Source organism: Grammomys surdaster, unplaced genomic scaffold (assembly GCF_004785775.1).
Source record: "Grammomys surdaster isolate TR1022 unplaced genomic scaffold, NIH_TR_1.0 126131, whole genome shotgun sequence".
Classification (NCBI taxonomy): Eukaryota; Metazoa; Chordata; class Mammalia; order Rodentia; family Muridae; genus Grammomys; species Grammomys surdaster.
In genome coordinates, this window is record NW_021620939.1 from 4,462,542 (window position 1) to 4,483,817 (window position 21,276).

At 51.7% G+C, this 21,276-nt stretch overlaps 2 protein-coding genes across 3 annotated transcripts; one reads left to right on the forward strand and one right to left on the reverse strand.

Annotated features, from left to right (window-relative positions):
• Positions 1-714: 714 nt before the first annotated feature.
• Ppm1m (protein phosphatase, Mg2+/Mn2+ dependent 1M) lies at positions 715-6,052 on the reverse strand. 2 transcript variants are annotated; one of them, XM_028756672.1, is made up of 10 exons: positions 5,769-6,052; positions 4,745-4,868; positions 4,353-4,607; positions 3,821-3,933; positions 3,402-3,486; positions 3,191-3,309; positions 2,941-3,004; positions 2,605-2,712; positions 2,342-2,493; positions 715-2,018 (listed from the first exon to the last, which is right to left on the reverse strand). In XM_028756672.1, exons 1-10 carry the CDS (start codon positions 5,990-5,992, stop codon positions 1,874-1,876), a joined length of 1,389 nt encoding a protein of 462 aa, XP_028612505.1. In that variant the 5' UTR covers positions 5,993-6,052; the 3' UTR covers positions 715-1,873. The 2 variants fall into 2 exon arrangements, with proteins under 2 accessions (XP_028612505.1, XP_028612506.1); XM_028756673.1 differs by lacking the exon at positions 5,769-6,052 and having other exon boundaries at positions 4,353-4,508; positions 4,745-4,753.
• Positions 6,053-9,903: 3,851 nt separating this feature from the next.
• Twf2 (twinfilin actin binding protein 2) lies at positions 9,904-20,963 on the forward strand. Its single transcript, XM_028756824.1, has 9 exons — positions 9,904-10,080; positions 13,708-13,785; positions 17,660-17,838; positions 18,209-18,304; positions 18,643-18,747; positions 18,849-18,974; positions 19,654-19,804; positions 19,924-20,045; positions 20,402-20,963. Exons 1-9 carry the CDS (start codon positions 10,056-10,058, stop codon positions 20,567-20,569), a joined length of 1,050 nt encoding a protein of 349 aa, XP_028612657.1. The 5' UTR covers positions 9,904-10,055; the 3' UTR covers positions 20,570-20,963.
• Positions 20,964-21,276: the final 313 nt, after the last annotated feature.

Consider the following 21,276-nt stretch of genomic DNA (forward strand, 5'->3'; position numbering starts at 1 on the left):
GGCTGCTGGGGCAAGGTGTGGGTCTGTCCACAAGTTACATGGGAAGTGGAAAATACCAGTGCTCCTGACCTGTCTTCCCTGAATAATAAATGAAATCTAAGATAAGGGCATAGGGGTCTTGAGCATCCCAGAGGAATTAATTGGACTCGCCACCACCAGCTCCCTCACTGCCATCTAAAGCTGAATGTTCCCTGAAACCCCCCTCTTGGTTGTACATTTGGAGTAAAGTAAAGCTCTTTCAACAGATACTTCTGAGCCTCAGCAAGTTCTAGATGGTGACAGAGGGTTTGGTTTGGTTTGGGTTTTTTGAGACAGGGTTTCTCTGTGAAGCCCCGGCTCACTTGCTACATAGACCAGGCTGGCCTCAAACTCAGAGATCTACCTATGTCTGCCTCTTGAGTGCTGGGATTAAAGGCGTGTGCCACCACTGCCCGCTGACAAGGGGAAGACGAAGAGCAAAGCAAACTTATGTAAAGCCCTCACTGACATGTCTACACCAGGTCACCCAAAAGGGCCAGTCTAGTAGTTCACACCTGCTATCTCAGGACTTAGGCTGAGGGAGGAGAGTCATAAAACTGAGGTCAACTCAAGCTATTGTAACTTTCAGACCAGCCTGGCCTACAGAGTGAGAAACCTGTCACTCTAGAGGCAAAAGGCAGAGAGGATCATAAGGTTGAGACCGTAATACAGAACCAACAAGGCTTCATAGTGAAATTCTTGCAAAACTTTTTTTTTTTTATGTAAAAAGGCAGCCCTTCTGGTGCCTCTAATCGAGAGTTTACAGGTAAAGGTCTTCCCGTTTCCTGGCAAAAGCAAGGGGTCTGAGCATGGGACCAGTCTTGATTGTATGCTGGTTTGCATGGTAGGACTAAAAAGGACCCACTGTGAGGCCACAAGGTTCGACAAGACTGTCAGCCAGAGCTGTGTGGGCAATTCAGGATTCACAGGGGCTTTTACATGCAAACGTTTAATAACATGTTGGCTGTGTCCCCGAAGGGAATGCTGTATATGAATCTTTGGTGGCTGGCTAGGGTAGAGTGGGCAGGAGAATACCAGAGTGGGTGGGGATAGCGCTAGGCTGGCTAAAACTGGAAGGTTAGAAACATGGAGAACTGGCTTGCTGAGAAGCTTTTGTACTTGGCATGACTGGAGAACAGCACAAACAGTGTTGGTGTATAGGGCAGGCCTGGAACTGGGGGAAAGCAGCCAGATTAGCAGCCAGGCTCCAGACAGTAACAGTCAGCCCCGCCAATCCTGAAGCCTTCTTGCCCATTTTACTCTACAAAGTTTATCTGAGACCTGTGCCCTTTACAGGCAGAGAGCAAGGCAGGATCTGAACAGGTTTCAGGAGCTCTTCTCAAGATGGCTGTTCCAGGCAGGCACACATTTTAATTCCAGCGCTCAGGAGGCAAAGGCAGGTGATCTCTGCGTTTGAAGCCAGCCTGGTCTCCATAGCAAGTTCCAGGACAGCTAGAACTACATAACAGAAGACAGAAAAGAAAAAATTAAAATCACTTTAATCGTAATTAAATTAAGCAAATGTGAAACTGCTCAGAGGTTTCAAGAAGGTGCCTTGTGTGGGTGGATGGTTAAATGAATACCTTGAGATAAGTTGGAACCAAGTGAGCTGCCTGCTCCCCAAGGCTTCTTAGTGCCCTTAACCCTTTATCCTGCAGAGGAGCCAATGCCGCCAAAACCATAATGCTATAAAGTAACTCTGCCAGAGGAATGTTACCAGTGCAGAAGGTGGGACCTGGTGATCATTGGGCTGTGACTTAGAACAGGCCAGGCAGGTCCTGCTCTTGGCCACAGTGGACATATGCTGCGTCTGCATTGGTTCTGAGGAGGTTCTAGAATGCAGTATCATGAATCTTCAGTGGCCACTGCCCTCTTGGGCCTGACTGTGCATAGGAATCACGAACACGGAGACATCATCGTAGGACACCTGCCCTTCTCCAGTGGCACCATTGTCCTTTCCTTGGGTGTTGTGTATCAGCATTTTGGCCAACTCTGAGAACCTGCAAAGACCACCCTGCAGGTGTAATTTGAATATAGAGCAGAAGACCAAGGCTAGCCCTCCAAAACACAGTACAAAGGGTAGGATACCTGAGAGACCCCCTAAATGTGGTGAAACTATAGAACAAGCAACAAGCCTGAAAGGGCCATAAAGTAGATTATCAACTGGACTTGGGTTTTTTTGCTCATATCCCCTCTCCTTTGGGAAGCTTAAGAGAGCCCTGATCAGACCACCTGCCCCGAGTTAGTAGTCTTCACAGCTGTAACTACTTGGTGCTGTTGCTAACACCAACCCAGGTCATCAGGTCTCCCTCAGCTACGGTACCTGTGTGGGTCGTTCTCTTGGTTCCCAGCGAGGAAGCTCCGTACAAGCAGTGCCACCTGCTCATTGGACAGGACATCCCAGAGTCCATCAGTTGCCATGACAACCACATCATCCTCCTGCAGTGCCAGCTGGTCTACATCCAGCACAGTCACCTGCAAGTGAAGCCTAAGAATCCTCCAGTGTTCCCTTCCCAGCTCCTGCCAGGTTCATTCTATGCCCTTCTGGGCAGATGGAAGCTGGGGTGGACGACACTACTCTGTCACCTGTGGGATGGAGAGCAGGAAGGGCTTGAGCTGGATGTTGGTGTCCAGGACTCTAAGCTGATGGTCTCCCAGCCCTCTGGAGACAGCCAGTGTTCCCAGTAACCGAGCCTGGGGCAAAGGAGGAAGGAGACGATAGTGAGCTTATCGAATGTTCAAGGACAGGCTCTGCTGAGCGCAAAGGGGGAAATGAACAATGGCTTCTAGGGGAGAAACATCATGAGGGAACAGACCCCAGGATACTAGCCACAGCCACTAGCAAGGGGCAAAGAAGCTCCCATCTTCAAGGACCAACTAAAGAGGAATTCTTGGGAGGTGTGGGGGAAGGAGGCCACTGACCTGCCGACCCTGTCCATGAATCAGTGGATACTTGAGATCAGACTTGTCCACCTGTTTGTAGCTCCTGCAGGAGCAGACCTAGAATCAGCCAAAGACCTACACACTACTGAAGCTTCCTTCTCCCATTCTAAAGCCCAGCTACCAAGCATTCACATGCCCTCCTTGCCCAGGCAGGACTGCCTCAGGCCACACAGGTGAGCCTGAACCCTGGACCTTTTCCCACCATATGTCCTTATTCCCACCAGCTCACCAGCCTCTCATGTGATGATCCCTGAACAAAACCTTCTGCCCCAAGTCATCCCCCTTCAGCCGCCGTGGGAACTCCAGTCGGGTGAACTCACCAGCCAGAAGCTCAGGATAGGTAAAGGCCTAGGTGGGGAAGGCCACTTTCAGATCAGGCTCCCTCCCAGGGCCCTATATGGTCTTCTACCCAGAGGGGGTCCCCCTGCCACGGGCACTACCAGCTGCTGGATCCGCTGCCGCTCTGTTTCTGGGGTGAACTCAGAACTTAGCAGCCGTATCTCATCTCTCCGCACCAAGATGGCCCTAAGCAGCTCAGAGGGAGGGAAGAGCTTTGTGAAGTATAACCTCCATACTCACCATGGCCACCCTTTTCCAACCAGGGGCCACTGTGATCCCTTGTTCAAATCCCTCTGGGACTCTAAGACCTACAGAGTAAAGGTACAACAGCCCTTTTGCGTGGCATCGCTGGCCCCTGCCTGCTTTGGCATCACTGTCCACCCTTATAGTTGGCTTATGCCAAGTACAAATGCATCTTGGTCAGCCAGTCCTCCTCATGTCTAATCCTCCTTTTATTGTCTTAACCCCTCCTGGTACCCTCCTGCCCACAACCCTGCCTGCCCTCCAGTGGTCCACTCACCGGCTATCCCCAGCATTGGCTACATACAGCTTTCCCTGCAGGAACACAGCCACCAGGGCTGTACAGCCACCCATCTGGCCTGAGGCCTCCAGCTCTCTCCCAATCACGTCATCCTGGAACAAATCAAGGTTGGTATAGCTACGGTCTGAACTTGCCACCATTTCCAGTCCCCTGACTTCTTACAATGGCATTCCCACAAGCAGGCCTACACATCTCAGCTCAAAAGTTTGGCCAGTAACTCTTGAATACCTCGGAAAGAGAATTACAACAGGGGAAGTGTAATTCAAAACAGGAAGAGAAACCACCGCCTACACCGAGGAGCAGCAGCATGTGCAGGTGAGCAGTTAGCACACAGGAGGAACTAGATACACGGGAAGGGTAAGCTGAAGACCATGGGACTGTTACCAGGAATGAAGGAATAAAACAACCTCTCCACAGCCCAAGGAATGGTGACTTTGGTGTGCCATTATACCCCAGGGTTCCTTTAAGTCCCTAGAAGGAAACATCCCTTCTCCCCATAGGCCCCACTCACACATTCCTGGAAGGCGTTCTCCAGAGCCCCAATCACCAAGTCTTCTGCCCGGATCCCCTTTTCCTCCACAAACTGGGGGTCACTGGAGCAGACACAGCGGCCACTGAGGTGCATGGGGGGCTGAGTGGCCATCATGCCTTCAACCACAGCCTCCAGCTGCCGGCGAAGGCAAGAGTGCAGCGTATTGGCAGCCAAAATAGCTGCAGCAGGTCCACCATGCCCATCAAACAGTGCCCAGTAATGACCTGTCAGGAACTGCATAGGAAGAGCTTTGTGTCAAGCACCACATGGCCCAGCCTGAGCTAGGACATGAGACAGTAAGGCAGGAAGAGTCTCAACCTGCACATCCCGGACCCAGACTGAAAACCGGAATCAGGCAAGGGAGTACTCACCTCCTCCGGGCACACTGTCAGCCACTCCTGATCTTCTTCAATCCCAAACGCACATCGCCGGATGCAGAGCTTCCCACAAGCAGCCTGGTCTTCGTTGAATTCTGATTTCTCTGCATTGATAATCCTGAGGCCATGAAATCAACCGTGATGCCTCATCTATGTCATTGTGGACACACGGAGACTCCACCTGGAACAACTGCTTCTGGGTGCTGTCCCTGACACATCTGGACAACTCTGTGTGTGTGTGTGTGTGTGCGCGTACAAAGGCCAGAAGTGGCTTCGTTTTTGAGACAGGTCAGTCTCTTACTAATTCAGCTAGAATTCCTGGCCAACAAGTCCAGGAGTCTTCTTGTATCTGCCTCCAGAGTGCTAGGATTACAGGCCACAACTGCTACACCCAGCTTTTTTTTTCCCCCAAAGACTTATTTTTATTTATAGTAGTACACTGTAGCTGTCTTCAGACACACACCAGAAGACATCACACATCAGATCCCATTACAGATGGTTGTGAGCCACCATGTGGTTGCTGGGAATTGAACTCAGGACTTCTGGAAGAGCAGTCAGTGTTCTTAACCACTGAGCCATCTCTCCAGCCCCACACGCAGCTTTTTACAAGGTTGCTGGGGATCCTAACTCCAGATCCTCATGCTTGCTCTGCAAGTCATGTAAATTTTCTAACTGTTCACTGGCTTGCCCCTTTAGAGTCACTGTGCTGGCCCAGGGTTTGGGAAGTCCCACCTCAGTCCTAACCCTATCCCACAGAGCATAGGCCAAACCCTGAGTGAGTTCCAGAGGCCAGAAGAAAGGAAGGTCCAGTCGAGTGCGAGCCCTCCTGGGACCTCCAACCTTCTCAAAAGAAAGTGCAAAAGTGAGAAAAAGGAGGAATGTTGTCAAGCGTCCCAAGGGTGAGGACAAGAAGAGGGTTAGCATGGATGTGCACACCCCGTCGGTTTTCCAGGTCAGCACAGAACCAGACGGGATTAGGCAGGGGGTCGGGAGGGAACGCGGGGGCAGGGACACTCACTCGGCGTAGCCTGCGTTCCAAGGCAGCGTGCGGCCCCGTGCAGGGCTGCGCACTGGCCGGGCATCGGGGCGGCGCGAGGCGTCGGTGGCGCCCGGGCTGGAGCCGGAGCCGCGCAGGAAGCGGGGCCGGTGATAGGGTACCGGGCTGGAGCGCGGCCCAGCTGCCCGCGGCTCTGGAAGTGGACCCCCGGGGAGGAAGCGGCGCCGGAACCAGCCGGCGGACATTGCGTGGCGGCCGGGGGCTGCCGCGCACAGCGGGACGCCAGGGTCCCGCCCGCCACAGGGAGGAAGCGGGCCTGGGGGTGGAGCCTGGGGTGAGAGGCCACGCCCCTCCCGCCCATCTGCCCCAGTGTGTGCAGCCAGTTTATTTGGCCTTCTATAAAAAGGAAATGTGGTGACATATCCCACTTTACAGGCATGATAACTGAAGCCTAGCGAAGTGAAGAGTACCTGCGTCAGAGTACCACTGAGAAGACACAAAGGCTCAAGTGGGACTCGATCCGCTGAGAGAAGAAGCCCTTCTCTCTACTCTAGGAACCGTGGAGGGTCATCCAGAATGAGTGCTGGGCAGGTGCTAGGCAGAGCCTCATCCTTTTCCTCCAAGCGACGGTCTTAAGCAAGGGGACGGTATGTCCTTGGAGATGTGAGGCTGACATATTGAGTAAGAGCATGCTCAAAATGTTCCAGAGTTCTGTTCACCCTGGTCCTCCTCATCTTCATAATCCCGCTCCCAGATGTCTGCCTCTACAGTTAAGATGGCTTCTCGCCTGAACAAGATCCTCCCTGAAGTGTGAGTGACTAACAAGCGGAACCTATGGGAATTTAAGAAGGGCTGTAGTTCCTTTCTTCAGCTGGTTGAAGGTGCAACCTTGGGCTGAGGGAAGTGAAGAATTTCACCAACCTCTCTTTTGTTTTGAGAAGATGCTCACCATGTAGCTAGCCCAGGCTGGCCTGGAACTTGCTGTGTAGCCCAGGCTGGCCTCTTCCTTTTGCATACTACAAACACAGGCTAAGCGTCATCACTCTGGCTTAGGATGTCTCTTAACCCCCTAGGTAGCTATAACTATTGGAGGAGAGCACCTGTCACTTTCTGTCACCTAAGTCTAGGCACCCCTCTGCAAGGCTGCAATTTCCATTTCATAAGGAAATGTGGGACTCAGGCCCACAGAGGGGAAGTGTTAGATGCCCAGGGTTTCCAGTATGACAGTGTAGCTGAGTCGGACCACCCCTCAAGTCATTTCACTTCCTCTTTTCTCCTCCAGGAAACCAATTGAAAATCTCTGAGGCCTAAGGATGGATGGCTGAGGCGGTACCTTTGGCTCTGCTTCTAAGCCCAGCCTAGTGTTCAGTAGGCCTCTCTTCCTTTAGTCAGTCAGCTAGCAGTTTCTCCTGCCCAAGGAGGAAGGTTCTTAGGAAACAGCTGTACCCCAGTAACTTGATGTGGGCGTGGCTAACCTACTGAGCCCACCCAGTAACAGCCACACACTGGGCATAGGAGCACAGTGCTAATAGAGGGGCTGCTGGGCCCGGATGTGATAGTTCTGATAGGTAGTGCCTCACCCAGCTCTGAATGGGTACAAAGTCTGAGAAAGTTATAGCCAGACACTACTCAACCCCAACCCCTGCTGGCAACAAAAGAGGAGAAGGATACATATGATAATTTGGTACATACAGTCTTCCTTAGTTACTTTAGTTCTTGCTGTAACAAAGTATCTGCAAAAAGCAACTACAGGAAGGAATAGCTTAAGTCCATCACAGCAGAAGCAAGGTAATCAGGAATGCAAGGCAGCTAGCTGGTGGGAAGAGGTGACTTATTGTTCAGACCCCAGCCCACAGCATGGTGCTACTCATGTTCAGGGCTGGTCTTCCCTCCTTGTTAAACTTTTCTGGGGAAATGCCCTCACAGACAAGCTCAAAGGTTCCACACCTAGATAATTAATTTTACAATCAAAATCAATCAACACACACCGTTTTACATAAGCTTGCATAGCCTATATACTCATCCTTGACGATCACAATTCTTGTCAAAGTTTTAAAATTTTTGCCTACAAGTAAATAAAATTCCAAATACAGTTCTGTTTTCATTTATTTAGTGATTACTGACAGGGCAAGCAGCTTCTTATAGACTTGTGGGACTGTATCTATCTTTGTCTTTGTGGGTGGCCTGTTTCCTTTATCCAGTTTTCTACCTCACCACTTTTCTTTTTAAACCTCTTTCTTTCTTTTTCTTTTTTGGTTTTTCGAGACAGGGTTTCTCTGTGTAGCTCTGGCTGTCCTGGAACTCACTCTGTAGACCAGGCTGGCCTCGAACTCAGAAATCCACCTATCTCTGCCTCCCAAGTGCTGGGATTAAAGGCGTGTGCCACCACCGCCTGGCTAAACCTCTTTCTTGTTTGTTGACAAAGTCCCATGTAGCCCAAGCTAGCTATGAACTCACTATGTAACCCAAGCTAATCATGAACCCTTTCTTTCTTTCTTTCTTTCTTTCTTTCTTTCTTTCTTTCTTTCTTTCTTCCTATTTACTTACTTATGAGACAAAATCTAATTGCAGACCAGGATGGCCTTAAATGCACAGAGGCTTTTGCTTCCTTAGTGCTGGATTATAGGTATTTGCCAACACACCTGATTATGTAGTGCTAAGGATTGAACCTAGGACTTCACACGTGTTACACGTGTCATGCATGTTAGGAGAATGTTCTATCTGCTCAGCCATATCTCCAGCCCAAGGATGTCATTTGAACAAATTATTGCTAGAGTTCTCGCACAGATTTGTTATTTGTGTATGTGTGTGTGTGTTAGGGTGTGATGTGGAAACCAGAGGTAGGTATCAGCCAGTCAGCCATCTTCCTCTATTGTGCGTTCTCTCCCTCTCCCTCTCCCTCTCCCTCTCCCTCTCTCTCTCTCTCTTTCTCTCTCTCTCTCTCTTTAGATTTTGTCTCTCCCTAAAACTGGAGCTCTCCATTTGGCTGGGTTGGCTGGCTAACGAGCAAATGAGCTCCAGGTAGGTATTGGCCTGTCTCCTCAAACTCCCTCTCCCCAGGTCCCCAGAGTCTCCCTGCACAGTCCAGGGGGGTAAAGCCAAGTTTTTCACTCTGATGCCAGGAATCTGAAATTACATGCTTACACAGCACTTTTCTGACTGAGCCATCTGCCCAGATTATTGATTTACCTAATTTTTTTTTTTAAGTTTTTATTTCAGTAAAAAAAAAAAAAATTTTTTTTTGGTGTCTGGCTGTTTGATCCGCGCATGTATCTATGTGCACAATGTCTGTGTCTAATCCCAGGAGCCCAGAAGAAGGAGCTGTTGTGACACGTGGGTGCTGGGAACCAAACTTGAGTCCTAGGCAAGAGCGGCTAGTGCTCTTAACCCCTGAGTCATCTGTCCAGTCCCATTTATCTTTCTTTAATAACAAGGTCCAGGGCTGGAGAGCTGGTTCTGCAGTTTAAGAGTACCAGCTGCTCTTCGCTCGTTAGTAAGAGCAGTAGAAAAAGAATGAAAACAAGCTCATTAGGACTTGGAAAGTTCCTCAGACTGACTTCCAGTCCTTCAACCACTGGGTCGTACTGAGCACATGCATCTTCTTTTTGGAAAACTTTCCTCAGCTCTGCTAGGTCACCTCGGTCTCTCCTACCGTACTCCATCCAAAATTCATTTCCTCCTATGGCCCCTCACTTTCTCAGCGTTGGGCTCCAACCACCACACAGACACGGTGCACCTGATGACTGGTAGGAGATCAGTTCCGGCTTCCACCACCTGAGAGGAAAGGTCTGAGGATCAAGAACACACACACACACACACACACACCTCATTCACGACCACACACAAGCGCGTGCCCACCTACAGAGATCACCTCACCATCACAAACTGGTGCGCCTGGATCGGCTCTCACTCATAAACCTCCTCGGCCGCAAGCGCACAGTCCCTCCCACGCCCAAGTGCGGAACCGCACACAGACCTCCAGGATCGTGGCCTACAAGTGATCATCCACACAACACCCCCCGGGACCCCTCCTTGGCCATGAAGGTGGTAGCGGCCGGGCACTGAGCCATCCGGACCCCGGCGCCCGCTGCGCGCACGCGCAGCACCAATGCCCGCCCGCCTCTGCCAGCCTCGCCCTCCGGGGGCGGGGCGCGTTGGGGGCGGGTCCTGCGGCACCGCCCGGGAAGCTGCGCGAGGCTCGGCGGCGTCGCCACATCCTCTGGAGCTCTGGGTCCAGGCGAGCCGAGTCGAGCCGGGCCAGGACCAAGCGGAGAACTCCGACGGCACGGGCGAGCCGAACCCTGAGCCATGGCGCACCAGACCGGCATCCACGGTGAGGGCGGATGGAGGGCGGACAGGAGCTCTGCCGCGCCGGGTCTCCACGCTTGGTCCCTTCATCCTCCTCTTCCTTGTACCCTCCGGGGAAGCTTCCTGTTCTCTTTTGCAGCCGCGAGTCCCTGGATGGACACGTCTTGGGGGAGAACAGACTGCTGTACATACCGGGCAGTGGGTGCACATGGATGCACACAGCGAGGGTGGAAGTATCTTGTGTACCCAACTGGAGGCGGATGTGCCTGTGTATACTGGTCTGGGTATTTTTGTTCTTTCCTGGAGGTGGGGTGTACCCGGATGTGCACATCTGGAAAAGTGTACATGCGTGTGCACATGTTCTCAGTATACAGTCCTGTGTGTGCACATCTGGATGAGACTGGGTTATTCCTGTCCAGGCGTCTTCGTGTGCATGCACTAGTGGCTGGTTTTGGACACTCTAGGTTCCATCTCAGACATCAGTGTTTCCTAGCATCATGCTCACAAACTGTGGGTGTCTGCATGTGTGCACAGTCCAGGCACATCTCAGTATGTGTGTGTTAGCATGGGTGCTTGCATGGGTGTCTTATGACTGACATGGGCTTGTGTGTATGTGTGGAAAGGGTATCCTGACCTTTTCTCCTTTCAGGACCTCTATACTCTTGCAGACTAGGTTGGACAGAAGCTGGAATAGAGTCCTCCTTCTTAAGTAGAATGGGGAGAGTTGCACATCTGACCTTGGCCTCTGACTTCTTCCGTTTTCCATTGTGAACTCCCTCTGCTCCAGCCAGGCCTGCAAAGTGCCAACTTCAAACTGGAAGCAGGGGAAAGGGTCAGGATTCAGACTATAGGGGAGCTCCTGCCTCCACCCTCAGGCACAGGAAGCTTCTACAGCCCAGGGTGTGACACCTGCAGCCCCCTCCAGGGCCCCAGTTTCCTCCTTGGAGAGACTTGAGAAAGAAAGCAAGAGCTGGGAGTCAAGTATTTTGGCCCTACCTGGTCTCAGTGTCCCCATCTATTATGGGCCTGAAAGGGCTGCTTCCCTGGCCAGTAGGAAAGGCCAGGCTGCTTGCCCAGACAGCTTGTTGGTTTGGCCATCAGCCACTCCTACCACCACATCAAGATCCCCTTGACCAGGGCTACCACCATCGACCAGCCTAACTGCCGGAATCCCTGCTTGCGGTTGTGGCTACTTGGTGGATGCACAGCCCCAAGAGGCTTTCCCTGGCCCTGTCCCATCCCCATCCTGTTTGTCCTGAGCATTCAGGGACCTGGAGCAAGCCTGGTCAACCTCTCCTGGAGAAGGAGGGACAGGTTTCTTGAGTCACCCCCAAAGTGGGGAACTGTCAGGGTAAACTGCTGCCTGGCCTGCCCCTTCCTTCCTCTTTGTCTGGTCTGAGCTGCTGCCTTCAAGTGGGAGGAGGTGCTACGAAGCTACTCCTCTCCCCCCCACCCCCACCCCCACACACTGCTTACAGACCCTGTGGCCAAGGCTCTGCCCTATCCCTTCACTCCCTATGAAGTGAAGCAGGCCAGCCCAGGGGAGCGTCTTGATCTCCTGCCTATGAGACTGTACTCTCTTTGGGCCTGTTGGAGTTAGCAAGAAAGACCACCATGAAGGATCAGGTGCCAGCCTTGGCCTGGCCATAGGAGTAGGCCTATTGACCTCAGACTAGGTCCCAAGAGGGACAGTAACCTGAGGCTTGCTAGAGTTGGAGGTGGGCAAGGTGAGGGCGGGGAGGCATAAATCTTTGATGAGGGAGGCTCAGGTGTCCCAAGCCTGGCCTCTAGATTATTGATGGTTACTGGGGAGGCATTGGGTTGGGGTAGGAAGAGATGTCACTTTCCCTGCTGGCTTTTCAGTTTGTCCTGGTAACAGGAGAAGGGGCTTGTCAGCCTCTCCCTCTGGGGAGCTTCTTGGCCTCTCTCTCAAAGTCTAGGCAGGTAGGAGCAATAAAACACAGCTCCCAGCCCAGCAGTGGTGGCGCATGCCTTTAATCCCAGCACTTGGGAGGCAGAGACAGGTGGATTCCTGAGTTCGAGGCCAGCCTGGTCTACAGAGTGAGTTCCAGGACAGCCAGGGCTACAAAGAGAAACCCTGTCTCGAAAAACAAAACAAAAAAACAAAAAACAACAAAAAAAAAAAACCCAGCTCCCTTTAGATTTTTTTTTTAAATGCCAGTGAAGTCCAGTTCTCAGCTCTTTCTTCCTTTGACTCCTCACCACAGGCCTTTGCGTTTGAGGGAATTAGCTGTGTTTTATAGATGAAGTTGAGGTTCAGAGAAGTCAGGGGGTCACACAGCTAAGGGGAGCTGGGGCCCCAAAGATCAGGCTTAAAACGTCAGCCATCTGCTCATGGTTAATCAGTTGTGCATACCCAGTGGGGTTGTGTTCCCTTGTGTACAGTACCAAGCCATGCTTCTGTCCCCAAGGCTTATTAGGCTCAGTTAGGCCCCTGGCCACAGAGTGACCTTCCTGCCTAAGGTTCAGGCCTAGGTCACTCTGCAAGGAAAGGGGAGCACCTGAGGACAGACTTAAGAGTTTGTTTACCTAAAGCCCCTCCACCCCGCCCCTAAGCTACCCATCAGCTGCCCAATTCAAGGCCTATAAATACTCTGTGATCTCAATTCTCCAACTGTGTTCCTGCCGGGGTTCTTCTGACCCCTGGCAGCCCCAAGGTCATACTCACCCAGAGACTCCAAGCAGGTCCCTTACACATTTGGACTGTGTCTTCTCTACCACCACTAGTGGAGCTGAGATGACTCATGGTCCTCTAGCTCTGACCATGGTCCTCACCTTAGCACTGTGTCCTTGGTCATTAGTCACCTTCTATCTCTGATGCCCAAATTCCAAGATGGAGTCTTCTTCCTAGGCACTACTCCTGATTCAGGCAGCTTTCCTTACTGCCTGGGGGGGGGTAAGGCTTTATTGCCTCTTGATAGGGCTGTGTTTAGGGCTAGTGGCCCCTCTTCTGGTACAAACTGGATGGGAGCTTGAACTGAGTGCATTCATGTAACGTGCAAATTTATGTTTCTATATTTTGTTTATCTTGCCTGTACACATGGTGTAGACATACTCTGCAGCTATGTCTGCTGCCTGTATGTGTGTTGACAATCCAGGATTGTATCTCTGTGTGGGTGGGTGTGTCTGTGTGTTTGTGTGTCTGTGTACGTGTGTGTATGCACGTGTGATGGTGTATGCATATATTTGTGCATGCTTGTATGTGTGGGTGTGTACGTGGTGTGTTTGTTTGAATCTCTAAATGAGATTCAGTACTTACATTGACCAGCTGAATGGGTGTTGAGTCACTGCTGGATCACCCTAGTGTCCAGGGGCAAGTGGGTGCCCTTCATTCTGGCAAGCCTGGCTTGTCTTAGAAACTGGTCCATCTTCAAGTGGGCTGTCCCATTCCTGCCTGTCGTTCCTGTCATCAGAGCTATCCCAGCCAGCAGGCCACCGCCTGCCACTCCTGCTAGCTAAATTTGGGAGCTTATGTTCAGTGGCCATCTCAGGTTCCCAGTCACATGGGGAAACCATATTTAACCCACTTCCCAGCCTGGCCACCAGACCCCACAGGACACCAGCAGACCCAAACTCTTCCCTGCCCACTCTGCCTGCTCATCACCAACAACTATGTTTCTTGTGCTTATAGCCACTGAAGAACTAAAGGAATTCTTTGCCAAGGCCCGGGCTGGCTCTATCCGACTTATCAAAGTCATCATCGAGGACGGTGAGTGTCCCCCACGGGCTGGGGCATGGGATGGAAGCTGAACCTAGTTGCCTCTGGGGATAGGAGAGATAGGTATTAGCTTCCTTCTGGCCCCCTTTCAGACCTCAGTTTCTCCATCTGAGAGTGGGATGAGGCTGTTCACAGAGGGCCTCGTTGGAGTCCTGCAGTGGGAGTGGTGGACACCCTGTTGTACAAAGTCCTATCCTGTAGTTCTATCCGACCTCAACCTGAGGCTCTGTGGCTTTTGAGATGAGCCTTGTCAGAGTGCTGGGCTAGGTAGGTGGTAGGGGCCAAGTGAGTCCTACTGTATGTATGTTGGGTGTGTTGTGTGTGTGTGTTTGTGTGTGATGAGTGTGTGTGTGGTGTGTGTTTGTGTGTGGTATGTGTGGTGTAGTGTGTGTGTATATGTTGTATCTGTGTTGTGTGTGTGTGTGTGTGTGATGAGTGTGTGTGTGTCATGTATGTGTGGGGTGAGCATGTGTATGTGGTATGTGTTAAGGGCGTGTGTAGTATATGGTGTGTGGGAAGGGTGTGTGTAGTATATGTGTGTGGTGTGTGTCTGTGTGTGGTGTGTGTCTGTATGTCTGTGTGTGTCTGTGTGTGCGGTCAGCAGGCTGGACCTGGCTGGACCTGGCTTGGCTGTTGGCTGTAGGAGAACTGAGATGCCATGGACCTTCCCATGGTAGATGTCCCCAGAATGGCAACAAAGAACTTATGTCTTGCTCATTCTGAGAGCAGGATAGAGTAACTCTGTGCTTGACAGGCCTTAAGCTGACCCTGGGCTCTTACTGGGCAAAATGAGAGTGTGGGGCTTGAGCTAAGGCTTGAAGTAGAAATATTCAGGGAGGCAGAGGATTTATCTGAGTCTGAATCAGGGTTGGAGAGACAAGGGGTCCCTCTCCCCTCTGCCAGTGACTGCCTCAGCAGGGAAGTGGTATGGAGTCTGGGAGTAGGTGTGGGCCAGACCCTCCAAGGATCCTTCCAGCCTTCCCAGTAGTCACACTGTCATGAGCACTTTGGCACTGGACTCCCTGAAGGAGCCTAGTGTCCTGTTTACTTTAGCAGGGCCTGCCAGACTCAGAATCCACCACAGGCTTTAGGGCCACAGCTAAGCTGGGCCTTGTCTAGGCCCCTCAAATCCAGATGTCCATAGAGGCTGGGTAGGGGTCCTTATGGGTGGTGATGAATAGAGGTCTCCTGGGGCTCCCCACCCTTAAAGAGATTGTTGAGCTCATGGGCCCCCATTTTCAGCCCTGTCCATTAACCTCCCAGGTAAGATACCCCTTATAGGTGTTTCCCAGAAGCGTAAGTAGACTCACTCTAGTTCTGCATTCCAAGTGTCGGGGTACCTGGGATGCCTGGGGTAGGGGTCTACGATCTAGTTGAGTACGGGTGGAGCTCCTGATTTTTCTAAAGAAACTCAATTATAGATCTGTTTTTAAACAACCACCACAACAAAAAACTATGTATGCGTCATCTCTGTCTGTGTGAGGGTTCGTGCTTATGCATGTAGGTCTTACGGAGGCCAAGAGAGGACATCAGATCTGCTGGTACTGGAGTCACAGGCAGTTGTGAGCTGCCTGACACAGGTTATGGGAGCCAAACCCAGGTCCTCTGGGAGAATAGCAAGGACTTTCTGTTAAACCATGTCTCCAGCCCCAAATTATACTTCTTATATAAAATTTCTTCTATAGCTTGGCATGATGGTATATATCTATAATCCTAGCATTTGAGAGGGTTGAGACAGGAACTCAAGTTCAAGACTATAGAAACGAGCCAGGACTATAGAAACTCATCTCCAAATATAAGAATGAAGCCTTGGGAGGTACAGGTGGGAGAATCGGAGGTTCAAGGTCATTCTGGTTTATTTTTAAGCTTACTCTGTGTGTGTGTGTGTGTGTGTGTGTGTGTGTGTGTGTGTGTGTGTAGATCAGGGAACAGCTTTGACCATGTGGCTCTCTAGGACTGAACTCACATCCTCAAGCTTGGTGACAAGCACCTTTACCCTCTGAGCTATCTCGTGTGTCCAAACATCCTGGTTTAAAAATGTCAACAAGTGGCTGGAGAGATGGTTCTATAGTTATGAGCACTTGCTGCTCTTGGAGAAGACCCAGATTCGGGTTCCAGCATCAACCTGGTGTTTCACAACTGTCTGTAACATCAGTTCTAGGGCATCCAACACCACCTTCTGACCTCCATGCATACCAGACACAAATACGATGCACATATGTAAATCTAGGCAAAACCCTCATAGAATAAGTAAATAAAAACTTTAAAAATATTAATAACAAAGTAAACAGTACTGACGGCTTTCAGTCTTCTTCCCCAACTTCAGCCTAGAGCTGCTAGCTTTCAACCCTGATTCCTGTCTGAGTTCTGGATGGGCAGGCAAGGGGGAGGCCTGCGGAGGTTGTGATACTGGTGGCTTTGCATGTGGAGTCTCAGGCAGCTAGCTTATTTGTCCTATCAAAAGGGCCTGGTGAAGTGCTGGCCCTGCACGGCCCACCTGGGATCACTATTTTGCCCAGTTCTTCCTCTGGGTTGGGCTGTGTGACCAAGTACCTGTATGATGTTCAGATGAGGTCTCAGCCTGTAACTATGGATGACTTCCTTGGCCAGAGACTTGGTAGGCCTGTCAGGTCCAGACTGGCCAGCAAGATGGCTGAGGTAAAAGTATTTGCTGCCCAAACCTGACAAACAACTTGAATTCAGTCTCTGCAACTTACAGAGGACTGAGTCCTGAAAGTTGTCTACTGACTTATGCATATACACTTCGGTATGCATGTACCCATAGATATATAGGTGTCATACACACACACACACATACACACTGATGATGGGGGGGGTGGTTGTTAACTAAACCGAGTGACATACTCCTATATTTCCAGCACCTGGAAAGCTGAGGCAGAAGGATTGGAAGTCTGATGCTAGCCTGAGCTATACAGCAAAATTGTATCAAAAAATAACCACAAGGGTCTAGGATTGTATCTCAGTTGGTAGAGTGCCTACCTAGTGTGTACAAGGCCCTGGGTTTGATCCTTAGCACTTCATAAAGTGGAATTAATGGTATATGACAGGAACAAACTCCAGCATTTAGGAGGTAGAGATCTGAGGATCAGAAGTTCAAGGTCACCCTCCAGCACAGTTCTAGCCCTGTCTGGACAGCATGAGATCCTGTCTCAGATAACAAGCAAGCAAGCAAAAGAAAAGGAGCAGAAGTTGGGCGTGATGGTGCACACACAGAATCCCAAGCCCTCAAGAGGCTGATGCAGGAAGGTTATGAGTTCAGCATCAACTGAGGCCGTATAGTAAAACCCTGCCTCAACTGAGGCCGTATAGTAAAACCCTGCCTTTAAAAAAAAAATAAAAAAAATAAAAAGTTGGCTACTATTGTCTTTTTGCTTTGTTTGGGGTTGAGGGCTGAAGCTGGGGATGGCAGCCTCTTGCTTAGCGCTTTGTCCTGAGGGACATGATGGAGCCAGGCGCTGAGTGAGCTGAGAGCAGGAAGTCGTACACAGTTAAGATTGTACCGTGCAGTTTCCTGTGTGGGAGTTCCTTGAGAGGACCACAGTGTTGCTGGCAGTGAGTACACAGTTCCTTTGTGTGCTTGTGTGTGCACAAATGCGTGAGTGTACATGAGTACAAGCATTTGCAGGTGTGGGGGTATACAAAGGAAGCCGCCCATAACTGTACACGTGACGTAGTTCATTTACTCATATTCATATTCAGCTTCATACTTTGGGGACTTGAAGGGTCACGGACAAGTGAGTTGAAGTGGCTAGTAACTCAGAAAGCTACATCCCGAGACCAGAGGTCCACAGGCTGAGGAGGAGGTGGGATGTGCCACATGGGCTCACCCGGCCTCTGCCCCCAGAGCAGCTCGTGCTGGGTGCCTCGCAGGAGCCAGTGGGACGCTGGGACCAGGACTACGATCGGGCTGTGCTGCCGCTACTAGATGCCCAAGAGCCCTGCTACCTCCTCTTCCGACTGGATTCGCAGAATGCTCAGGGTTTCGAGTGGCTTTTCCTGGCCTGGTCACCTGACAATTCGCCTGTGAGTCTCTACGGATCACCCTGCTCCGGGGCCAGTGGGAGGTGGGGAGAACAGATGAGAGACTCTGATCTAAGGAGGCAAGGGAAGGAATGTTAGGTTCTGCCCCAAACCCTGCAGAGCCTTGAGGTGGGAGCCTGGGTTTCCTAGATCCCTGTCTGTTCAGTCAGCCTGACTCTGGCTGAGTTTGAGCTGGGTGGAGGCTCCTCCTGCTGGCTAAAGCTGCCTCATACAGCTTCGCTGCGCCCCCTACTGGGCGCCTGGGCCCAGTGAGATGACTTGATTCCGTGCCCTGCCTCCCACTTCCGGGGCTCCCTTTGGCTCCTGGAGCAGCAGCTTGGCCCATGGATCCTCACAGTTTGCCCCATCTCAGGTACGGCTGAAGATGCTGTATGCAGCCACGCGAGCCACAGTGAAGAAGGAGTTTGGAGGTGGCCACATCAAGGATGAGCTCTTCGGGACAGTAAAGGTTAGTCAACCCAAGCCAGAATGCAGGATGGGGACCAGAGCGTGAGGCATTGTATGAGGGTCACGGAGCAGCTCAGTGCTACACTCAGAAACCCTGGTTTGACTTCCAGCACTCGGGAAGTAGAACCGAGAGGCTTGGCAGTTCGGGGTCACTGTTGGCAGTGTAGTGAGTTCGAGGCTAGCTTGAGTACTACGTAAGATTTTGTCTCAAATTTTAAAAATGGGAGGATGGGGAGTCTGGGAGCTTCGGGCTGAGATGCACAGCAGGCTTCTGTCTGTCTGCCTGCCTGCCTGCCTGCCTGGGGTATCCACTTTTACACCTCTGCTCCTGCCTCACAGGATGACCTCTCTTTGGCTGGGTACCAGAAGCACCTGTCATCCTGTGCTGCGCCTGCCCCACTGACATCCGCAGAGAGAGAGCTCCAGCAGATCCGAATCAATGAGGTGTGTGTAGAGGGTGATGTGGACTGGGAGACCCTAATCTTGGGAGGCTACAACTGAGTGTGGATAGATAAAGCATTTCTTCATGGCTCCCCCACCCCCAGGTGAAGACTGAGATCAGCGTGGAAAGTAAGCACCAGACCCTGCAGGGCCTGGCCTTCCCCCTGCAGCCTGAGGCCCAGCGGGCACTTCAGCAACTCAAGCAGAAGATGGTCAACTATATCCAGCTGGTGGGTACACAGTCATGTGCAGCACACACAAGCCAGGCACCGTGGGCTCCCCCTGCGTTTGCAAATGTGCAGAGTCCTGTCCCCATCCCCTGGGCTGTTCTGCTAATCCACATTGTTCTCAGACTTGGAATGTAACTCAGTTGGTGCAATGTTTGCCTGGTATGCACCAGGCTCTGTGTTTAATTCTCAGCAGCAGCAGCACAGAAAACTGGGTGTGGTGCCACATGCCTGTAATCTCTGCATTCTGGGGGCAGAGGCAGGAGGATCATTAAGTTCGAGGCCAGCCTGGTCAATAGAACGGAGTTCCAGGACAGCCAGGATTACAGAGAAATCCTGTCTTGGGAAGAAAAAAAAAAGAACATTAAAAAGAACATGCTATTCTCTTCTCTGCCTGCCCCCAGGTCTTGCCCACAATAGGTACCCTGTAAGCATGTGGCCGGTCCACACCACCTCAGACAGGGATCTCAGGGGGAGCTTCTTTTTTTAGCAGAATCTTCAAAGGGGCAGAGTTAGGGCCAGACCTGGAAGGACTCTTTAGAATAACCTCTGCAGCCCAAGGTCTAGCCTTGAGAAGGGGAGGGACCCCAGAGAGAGGGACCCCAAACGCCCTTGCATGCCCACCAGTCCTGCTTCCTAATGGGTACACTGACGCCCCCATACCTCCCCTGCTCCTACTCAGAAGCTGGACCTGGAACGGGAGACCATCGAGCTGGTACACACAGAACCCACAAATGTCGCACAGCTGCCATCACGGGTACCCCGAGATGCTGCCCGCTACCACTTCTTCCTGTACAAGCATACCCATGAGGGTGACTCCCTTGAGTCTGTGGGTGAGTAGCTATGACAGGGACTGGGCATGGAGTAGCAATGAAAAACCATTGCTTGGACCTGCTATGGGAGGTCTGCAGGTGCCCCAGCCCACATGGGCTCACCGCTTCGTCCCCTCCAGTGTTCATCTACTCCATGCCGGGGTACAAGTGCAGCATTAAGGAACGCATGCTCTACTCCAGCTGCAAGAGCCGCCTCCTTGACTCTGTAGAGCAAGACTTCCAGCTGGAGATAGCTAAGAAGGTACAGCCTGATCCCAGGGTCCCGTCACCCCACTCTCTATGTGGGGCACTGGAGTCCTACGTCCTTGCAAAACTCATTGCTACAATATTGGATGGGCAGAAAGCCTAAAGTCCCGGGCAATCTAAGGCACACATAAGCCCAAGGCTTGGCCGCCTTGCCACCTCCGTTTCCTCGGTCTGGTGGGGAGGGGGCTAGGAGAAGGTGACTCAGGCCAGCAGGGTAACAGACCCTGCACTGTAGATCCTGTGATGACCTAAGAGAAGACAGATGTTGTGTGACTCCAGAAGTGGGGTTCCCCAAGAGTGGTATGTGTTGGGCCTTCGGTATAGTGGTGACTTCAGTCTTGCTCCATGCAGATTGAGATTGGCGATGGAGCAGAGCTGACAGCCGAGTTCCTCTATGATGAGGTCCATCCCAAGCAGCATGCCTTCAAGCAGGCATTCGCCAAGCCCAAAGGCCCTGGGGGCAAGCGGGGCCACAAGCGCCTCATCCGGGGCCCTGGGGAGAACGGGGAAGACAGCTAGGTGTCTGCACTGGGAACAGGGCCGGGCACGTGGACTGCAGGGTTGCCACCCTGCCACCCCTGGACTTCCTTCTTCCCCAGCCTGGGCTCTAAGGATTCCTGTGGGACAGGAGGGCAGGTGGCTGAACACATTTGCTACTGTATCTGAGGGCCTCTGGACCAGCACTTCGTGACCTTGCCCTGTCACTGTCCCTGCCTCTCATCTGTGTATACAGGGTGGCTGGGGAACCTCACCCTGGCACAAACCTAGCCTCCAGAAGATCTCATGCTATGGTTCCAGCCCAGTCCAAAAGCCTTTGGCTACAGAGGGTGGGGACAGTTGGCAGGGGCCAGATGTCACAGGAAGGGATGGTTGAATGCTGTATTTTGTAAAGAATAAAATATTTTTAAATCAATACTGAGCCTGACCCTGGGAATTGGGTGCCTTTGTCTGCATAGGTGTCCTTTCATTGTTCGGTTGGGGGGGGGGGGGGCGGGGGGGATCTGATGGCCTCCTGGCCTTAGGTATGTAGGAGATGCTTTGAGTGTAAAGACAGAAGCCTGACTCATGAGTTATGGAGATCTGGGTGTTTCTGTTTCCTGTGGTTGCTGTGACTTTACCACAAACTCAGCGGCTTAAAAAAGTGGTAGTTTGAGCCCAACCTGAGCAGCGTAGCAAAACCCTGTTTCAAAAACACGAAAGAAAACCTTGCAGATTTGTTCTTACAG

What these genes read in the sequence shown, in the direction of transcription:
- Ppm1m (XM_028756672.1), bottom strand. Translation starts at nt 5,992, where the DNA reads ATGTCCGCCGGCTGGTTCCGGCGCCGCTTCCTCCCCGGGGGTCCACTT. An exon ending in AGAACGCCTTCCAGGAATGT is followed by an intron (nt 3,934 to 4,352) that starts GTGAGTGGGGCC and finishes GATTTGTTCCAG; the next exon opens with GATGACGTGATTGGGAGAGA. An exon ending in TTCATGGACAGGGTCGGCAG is followed by an intron (nt 2,713 to 2,940) that starts GTCAGTGGCCTC and finishes CCTTTGCCCCAG; the next exon opens with GCTCGGTTACTGGGAACACT.
- Twf2 (XM_028756824.1), top strand. Translation starts at nt 10,056, where the DNA reads ATGGCGCACCAGACCGGCATCCACG. An exon ending in AGCTCTTCGGGACAGTAAAG is followed by an intron (nt 18,305 to 18,642) that starts GTTAGTCAACCC and finishes CCTGCCTCACAG; the next exon opens with GATGACCTCTCTTTGGCTGG. An exon ending in AGCTGGAGATAGCTAAGAAG is followed by an intron (nt 20,046 to 20,401) that starts GTACAGCCTGAT and finishes TGCTCCATGCAG; the next exon opens with ATTGAGATTGGCGATGGAGC.